At 40.7% G+C, this 8,484-nt stretch overlaps 1 protein-coding gene across 2 annotated transcripts in view; it reads right to left on the bottom strand.

Annotated features, from left to right (window-relative positions):
• The window catches only part of WNT9A (Wnt family member 9A), a 236,632-nt gene extending 235,164 nt beyond the window's left edge, over window positions 1-1,468 (bottom strand). Inside the window, exon 1 of one of the 2 annotated variants that reach the window (XM_075588024.1) lies at window positions 1,174-1,468. In XM_075588024.1, the coding sequence (XP_075444139.1) occupies window positions 1,174-1,259 (86 nt within the window). In that variant the 5' untranslated portion in view covers window positions 1,260-1,468. The remainder of the gene's footprint in view (window positions 1-1,173) is intronic. The other variant, XM_075588025.1, reaches the window with a different exon arrangement.
• Between the last annotated feature and the right edge of the window lie 7,016 nt (window positions 1,469-8,484).

An 8,484-nucleotide genomic window follows, 5' to 3' on the forward strand; every position in this document is an offset into this window, starting at 1 on the left:
TAATAGTCCAACATGTAAAGAGAAATGGGTCTTATCGTGAGAAATAAAACACAGTCCAATGTTCTCACCCAAGCTGTAATAATCTGAAACTCAACTTAAATCCATTCAGGAACTGACCAGACAGAGGAGAACGAAGATAAGAGCAAAAAAAAAAAAAAAAGAAGCATAGTGTAAGTATAAAACACACATACACACACAACTAAATAAACAAATACTGGATCCAGGCAACGACATGCAGCTCTAAGCAAGATCAATTACAACCTGGAAGTCTTAGGAGAAGTGACTTCAAGAGTGAGAGGGGAACAGGGCAGGGGACAGCCCCAAAGCAGGGGAAATAAAACCAAAAAAATTGTATTATCAGTTTCAGCAAAAGTGTCTGTTTTCTAAATGATCTGACTAAGCCATGATTATTATATCTGCTGTAACACAATATTAAGTCTCCCAATGTACTAAGTTTGAGGTGGTGCTCTCTATAATAACATGTCATTAATAAGGGACAGTCCCAGAGAAAAACAAAAATCCAAAGCAATCAGAACATAGTACTGAGACTTATGCCATACATACATACATACATACATACATACATACATTTATATATATATATATATATATATATATATATATATATACATATACATATACATATATATATATATAATATTATATACTATGATCTCCATAGCAGTCAAAGGGAAGCTGCAGAACGCGTGCCGGTGTATTGTCACATTATTCTAATGTCAGGTTCACTTGTTCCCTGTCTACTCCAATGCCACCCAAGCACTTGTCACAACTTGGGGCTGAAAGGGTCCCGCGGCTCACTGTCAGAAATCCATATGTATAATAGCATTATACAGCTTTCTATTTATATTATAATATATATATATATATAGGTTTATATGTCATTGGGGTTTCTGCATTTGCCTCTGACACTTCAGAAGTTGCTGAACACACTGAGGATTCCCCCTTTGCAGAAACCCACTGATCCACACACCACGTCTAAAAAGGCTTGTGTCCCAGAAGTAAATCCAAGTCCAACCGGTCCTCTGTGATAGAATATCACCAAAAGTGCCTGAAAAGCATTGGAACAAAAAGCAGTGTACTGTACAAAAAGAAAGAAAAGATTCTCTTTATTGGCATGTTCATTTAGGTAGAAGAGTTGTACTTAAGACCTACCCAAAGTAAGCAGCCGTTGGCCCAATGGAGTTGAGGACTATAAGTGCCAGTGATAGCCATCCCAGAGAGAGGTGTCCATCCAGCATTTTGCTGCAGCTCCAAGGCTGATCATTGCGTTGATGTGGGTTTCTGATGAGGGCTCTCGCTTGCAGCGCTGCTGTTCTTATAGAGCTGTGCAGAAGGGGTAAGGCGGAGCTGACACACACTCATACACAGTAACACACACACACACACACATACACATACACACACACACACACACACACACACACAAGCCAGCAACCACATACAGCAGAGAAACACTGCACCTAAACCCTCCCAGTACTCCCCTCTCACTCCCTCTCCCTCTCTCTTCTCCACTCCTACTGGGACTACTTCTCCTCCCCCTTTCTCTCCTCTTCCACCTCCCCTCTTGTTAACAGACACTAAAAGATTTTAACAGGAAAAGAGAAGCCCTCCTCCCTTTCCCTTGTTAGATACACTCGCCTTCAGTGCAGAAGTGCAGCTCAGTGTCTGTGTGTGTGTCAGCAGATTGTGTACACACACTAAGGGAGGGCTTGTGCAGGCATTTGCAGTCTGAAGAAGTTGTGTCTCACAGAGCTGGTTGGAACTGTTGAATCTGACAGTGGAGGTGATTGCGGAGTTCAATCACAGCCAGAGGAGAGAGAGGTTGTCACCCCCAGGTACTTTCACTGGTTTGAAGCAATAAGGCACTTGGGATGAATATAAGAGTCTTATCACTTAACCATTTGCTAACATCGTGGTGCAGTGCCCTCTGGCAAGAAACATGTTAATATTACCCTCATGGTGATATGCCAACTAAAATTAGTTATTTTTTTTAAATAAGTGAGGCTTCATTGAAGTCTATGAGACTGCTCATGCTTCACATCAGTGAGACTTACTCTTCTCACTTGTACCAGTGAGACTGGCTCTTCTCACTTGTACCAGTGAGACTGCTCATGCTACACATCAGTGAGACTGCTCATGCTACACATCAGTGAGACTGACTTCTCACTTGTAGCAGTGAGACTGACTCTTCTCGCTTGTGCCAGTGAGACTGCTCATGCTACACATCAGTGACACTGACTTTTCTCACTTGTACCAGTGAGACTGCTCATGCTACACATCAGTGAGACTGACTCTTCTCACTTGTACCAGTGAGACTGCTCATGCTACTGTACACATCAGTGAGACTGACTTTTCTCACTTGTACCAGTGAGACTGCTCATGCTACACATCAGTGAGACTGACTCTTCTCACTTGTACCAGTGAGACTGCTCATGCTACACATCAGTGAGACTGACTCTTCTCACTTGTACCAGGGAGACTGCTCATGCTACACATCAGTGAGACTGACTCTTCTCACTTGTACCAGGGAGACTGCTCATGCTACACATCAGTGAGACTGACTCTTCTCACTTGTACCAGTGAGACTGCTCATGCTACACATCAGTGAGACTGACTCTTCTCACTTGTACCAGTGAGACTGCTCATGCTACACATCAGTGAGACTGACTCTTCTCACTTGTACCAGGGAGACTGCTCATGCTACACATCAGTGAGACTGACTCTTCTCACTTGTATCAGTGAAACGCCTGGAAAATCTGTGAGAGTTGACAGGTCTGTGATATTCTGTGTTATTATGACACCCTGAAGGTGTAATCACCCTAGTGTAGTAGTTAGTGACCATACTTGTGAGTGCTTAGTTACTGACTGTAATCAATGAGAAGGAGATACAAAAACACATTGCTACTATTTAAGGAACAAGCTACTCAAACTGTTACTACTACAAGCTGTGAACGAAGTGTGATGGTACAAAGGACTCGGGACAGTCCATGGATACTGTACATCAGCGACTTACACCAGGAGAACCACTTCCTCTTATCCACTCTATGGTTTTACAGTGGGATTTTTTTCCTTAGCTTAAAAGGAGAAGTTCCTCCCACTCAATTTTTTTTTTGGTGGGGTCCGAAAAGCTGAAACTCTCTGGTTCCTGAGATACATACATGTAAATGTAGAGCTGGAAACAGGGGAAACAAAATGGCCGTCTAAATCCCCCCCCCCCCCACACACATGGCATGCCAATAGGAAGCTGCAACGTCATCTGTGGAGGGTTCCTATTGGCCCACATGATGCAGGGGATTTAAATACAAGGAAGTATCTCAGGGACATCGGGGTCCCGTGAGCTGAAATTAGCGCAGTTCATCTCCGGGAGGAAACTGCTGGTTTATTCGGAGGCAGTTTGCGCCCGTTTTGGAGCAGGGAGACTGATAACTAGGGATATCCAGAAAACCAGACCTGTTTGCGGCCCTCGAGGACTGGAGTTGTGCAGGCCTGAACTAGAGACTTCCACCCTAGATGCGGAAGAATGTCAAGGATGGAATAGGGACTGAGGTTTTACTAACAGACAGGGACATGGGCAGAGTAAATTGGCCTAGTGGTTCTAATCTGCGGTGAAAATCCATATTTCCCAGTTTCTATGACTTTGATAACTAAACACCAGTAATTTAAAGGAGCAATCCAAGCGATATCCTACATGTGTCTTTTAAATAAATCAGTTCTGTAGTACAGGATTAGATAATACTTACAACCTTTTTTTTTATCCAATTCAATGCCTTTTCTAATCAGTTTTAGTGCAGGTTCCCTGTAGCAGCAATGGGGTTAAGAACAGATGGTAATAACACTGAGCCTGTAGCAGAAACAATGTTTCAATGTATCTTACTGTTACACGCGCTAAGCGTGGTTAGAGGGTGAGTATATCTATAATAAGGGAAAAAGAGGTATACTTTATATCTTTATATTGCCCTTTAGTGAAAAGATGGCATTCCTGATTTAAAGAGGCAATACAAGCGGTACTTAAAATTAAAACATACCTTTATTGAAAATAAATTGTCCAAGTTGTGGATTGATTCACACTCCTGTGATCGATCAGCAAAGATCCTGCTTACCAGGGTTCACTAAATGGCCACCTTTCGGTTTCAATCAATCTTTCAGTCAGTGTAACTCAGCAGCTACAATATATTCTCCTATTCTAAGGTACATTGCCTATTGTTACATTTTGCAGCACAAACTGCTGGGAATATTGGCAACACATTATCACAAACAGGAAAGTGTTGTAAATATCTGGCGCTGCTTGGCAGGTGGGTTAAAAACTGCCATAGAAATCAATGGAGGCTCAGTATGCCTTGTTTCCGCAGTGGCAGTGCAGTGGTTATTAATAATAATAATAATAATAATAATACTAGTAATAATTGTTTGTTCTTGTATAACGCTGCTAGTTTTTTACATAGCGCTTTACAGAGACATTTTGCAGACAAAGTCCCTGCCCCGTAGAGCTTACAATCTATGTTTTTGGTGCCTGAGGCACAGGGGGGTAAAGTGACTTGCCCAAGGTCACAAGGAGCCAACACCAGGAATTGAACCAGGTTCCCCTGCTTTAAACTCAGTGCCAGTCAGTGTCTTTACTCACTGAGTTAAGAAACAAAGTGCATGTAAACAGGGCTAGAATTACTTGATATACTGTATCACTGCAAAGTACCATAGAATGATACTAACTGTGAATAACCTAACCAGTGAGTGCCTGCAACTCCTTAAAGCTGCAGTTCAGTCTTTTTTTTTTTTTTTTTTTTACTTCAATAGTTTCATGTGTGCAATCTCTAATTACCTAAAGAACTGTATAGCTGCAGGTCAATTCGTTCTCCATGTATTGATAGGCGAAATTTGGTGACATAATTAGAGCTGGCATATGTTTATATTCTGCCTCTGTCACTCAGTGGAAGCTCATGAATATTCATGAGCACTCCTGCACTGACATGTGCTAGAAGGAGGGCAGGGTTGACAAAGGGGTGTGCCAGAGCTTGTGACAGGACATGAAGGGGCAGTGCCTTAGCAAATGGCTGTTAAAATAGAATACAAGAAAATTGGTCTTTCAAAGTTGTTTTTTTTAAAACAGAAAATGCTAAAAGTATTTTTTCTTCCTACAGAACTGATTTATTAAAAAAACACACATGCAGGATATTGACTGAACTGCAGCTTTAAAGGACAATTGTAAATAATAAAGGTAGTAAAAAAAATAAAGTGTTGCTATTTTTGTAGGCAAATAGACAGGTGTTAGAATCACTATGGCTCAGTACCATGATGAGGGCTTCGGTGGTCCCTCAGGTTGGTGTTAACAGGTGGAAACTCAACTCTTAAGTGAACATACCTGCGGGTAAGTGGAAATCATATTATTCTCACCACTATTATAGGTACAAGATGTATCTCTTAATAAGAAGTACTGTAACTCAGTATATGGATATTTGAATATACAGTAAGTGATTCTGAGACAGTCCTAATTCGGGTTACCATTAACTAACAGTATCCTGTGGAGTCTTATGGAAGAACATATATTATCAGTACATTTAATTAATAACCTTTAATTATTGACATTTTAACCCTCATGTGGCACTATTATTCATACGCTCTATAATCCATGGACTGAATTGTTTTTTCTTTCTAAATAATAAGGGTTGCTATTGCCATCATTAAACAAAAGAATATGATTTCGCTGGCAGCATAAGTAAATATGAACCTCCGCAATGTAAGGAGGGGGGGAAATCTGTGCTTTTGTCCTGTTACAGACACATATGCCCTTGGATCCTGAAGAAGTCCTGTAGAATTGTTGAACCTTTCCATGGACCAAAATGAATATACAGTATAATATATTATAAAATATATAATCATTTCCGTGATCCATACCCCTTGTGCAGTAATATTCACCCAACACCATGTCATCGTGAAACGTCAATCTCAGCGTTTTCTACCTCAAAACCCTCTGCAGTCCGGTTCATAATAGTCTTTTATTTCTATCTGTGAGTGTTCATTTCCCAGAATCCCTGTCTGCAGTGGAAGATAAGATAAGCGATAATGGGGAAAGGCAGATGTGAACCTGTCGGATACATATGAATGTGCTCACAAGTGCTATTTTTATTTGCTATTTTGTATCCCTAAATATTGTATAAAAACCCTTTCTAAAATGAGGGTTAAACACCTTTGCCCTCTTGGTCAACAGGTTTATAATTTCTCTGAAACAGACCCAGTACCACTACTTTTTAGCTGGCAATCTGCCATGTAATACTTTCTGTAGCATTTTGACCCTTTCTGTCCTGGAATGTCCTTGGCATTGGGGTGCCACCGACCTTTCTGGCCCCTCAATCATGTGATCTCTCGTGTAGATATCATGTGTTCCTGGCCCTGCTGCTGTGAACAGAAGAGGGAGTCCCCCTCCTCTGTTATGAATATGATGGCATGCATATGTAAAAGGTATCGGTTCACCAGCTGCTCTCTTTAACGGAACTCCTTTGCAGTGTGTCCTGCTGCTTGATGAAAGAACACCACGCAGGCTTGATCTAATTACTCTTATTGCAGAAACTTGGAATTGCACGTGCGGTTTCTTTCCAGTGCTCTCTCCTGACAGACAGCCATGAGTAGTGATGTGGGAACCGTTCGCATGAAGTTGCAAACCGTGCAAGATTGGCCTTTCTGAAAAAAAAAAGCATTAAGTCAATTTGCATTGCAATTTTGTTTAATATAATAGCGGGCAAAAATCGGTAGACTAAAAAAATGGAGATGTTTTGCTGCAAGCTTACAAATGTTGACAGAGAAGAAAGGTGAATTTGAGAAGGAAGATGAATCAAAGAGGGTTACAGGAATCTTTAATCTCAGTAGTTTAGTATTAAAATAGAATGACATTGCACTGCTGACTAAGGGTGTACATTTTGCCCCTACCAACAATTCGACGAAGTTTCAGACCTTCATTGACACGCAGAAATATATAAGAATATTGACATTAAAAAGATACTTCTTAAAGTCTAAACATGAAGAGAGAGCTAACCCCATTGTAGCAACCTTGGGAAGTAATGATGGGTTTAAACACACCACACTTAAAAAGTCTTCCAAATTATATCCCAGTTTCTGTGGGGACCATATTTGGAGACCTTTCAGAGACTTGGTGGAAGAAGATCTAGTGAAACTGGATAGCAAAAGTAGAAAACAAATCTGACTTAAAATGAACAAGAAGCTCTTGAGCTACTCTCCAAAAATAACGATATAGTGGTTAAGTCCGCCGATAAGGGGGAGGAGTAGTCAGCCTCGGCACTAAAGATTATATTGAAGAATCTTTAAGATTATTGGGTGACACAAATACCTATCAAAAATTGAGAAGGAATCCTATGGTAGAGTTTAAACAACAGTTGCACGATCTCCTGGAAGATGGCCTAACCAGGGATATATTGTGCAAGACTGAGTATGAATATCTAAAGACAGAGCATCCAAAGATGCCTGTCTTTTACTACCTACCAAAGGTACCTAAATTTCTTACCAGACCGTCAGGGAGGCCAATAATCTCTGGGATAGGGTCATTAACCCAAAATCTGTCAGAGTATGTAGATGCTATGTTGCAGCCGTCAGTGAAACAACTTACTTCTTGTTTACGAGACACAACTCTAGTTCTCCAACTTCTTAATGAAGTTGTATGGGATGAGAACTTTATAATGACTATGTGTGACGTTGCATCCCTATATACAGTACATGTATAGATCACCAGCAGGGATGTGACACCACACTTTATAGCTTAAAGAAGTATGAAAATGTGAAAGATGACCAACTAGATTTTGTGATCAGGGGAATTTTGTTCATACTTGGGCATAACATATTTTGGATCCAGGAAAAACATTATGTCCAGATTCAGGGTACAGCCATGGGAACAGTTCAGCGCCTAGCTATGCCAACCTGTTTATGGGTTGGTGGGAGGATCTTAATATCTGGCGCTATGGCACGGACCTGGTGCTCTGGCGTAGATATATAGATGAAGTGCTACTGATATGGAGAGGTAGCCAGGAACATCTGGATACGTTCTTTGAGTAAATCAATAGTAATACATTTAATCACGTCCAATCAGATTGGAGCTGAACCATCGGACCTGAAAATGTGACATCACAGGCCATATATAAGGCTGAGACGCCTCATTTAACAAGAAGAAGATGACGAGACAACATCCTTTGGGACTTACCATGGGGTTGGCTTGACAGATGTAGACAAAAGATAGAACATTAAAGAAAAGAAAGAAATAATGACAGAAAAAGATAGAATAAGGTGATAGAAGATAAAAGAAAGAAGAATTTTGTTACCTGTTCCGGATTTCCAAGGTGGGTGGCGTTGGATTGACTTTGATGACGTCGCGGTACATGAGCTTCCTGAAACGCCGGGATTAAAGGATCAACGCTTCTAAAGGTAAGAAAAATATTGAATGTATGTAATTTTATTTTACAGGTT

This window comes from Ascaphus truei, chromosome 2 (assembly GCF_040206685.1).
Source record: "Ascaphus truei isolate aAscTru1 chromosome 2, aAscTru1.hap1, whole genome shotgun sequence".
NCBI lineage: Eukaryota > Metazoa > Chordata > Amphibia > Anura > Ascaphidae > Ascaphus > Ascaphus truei.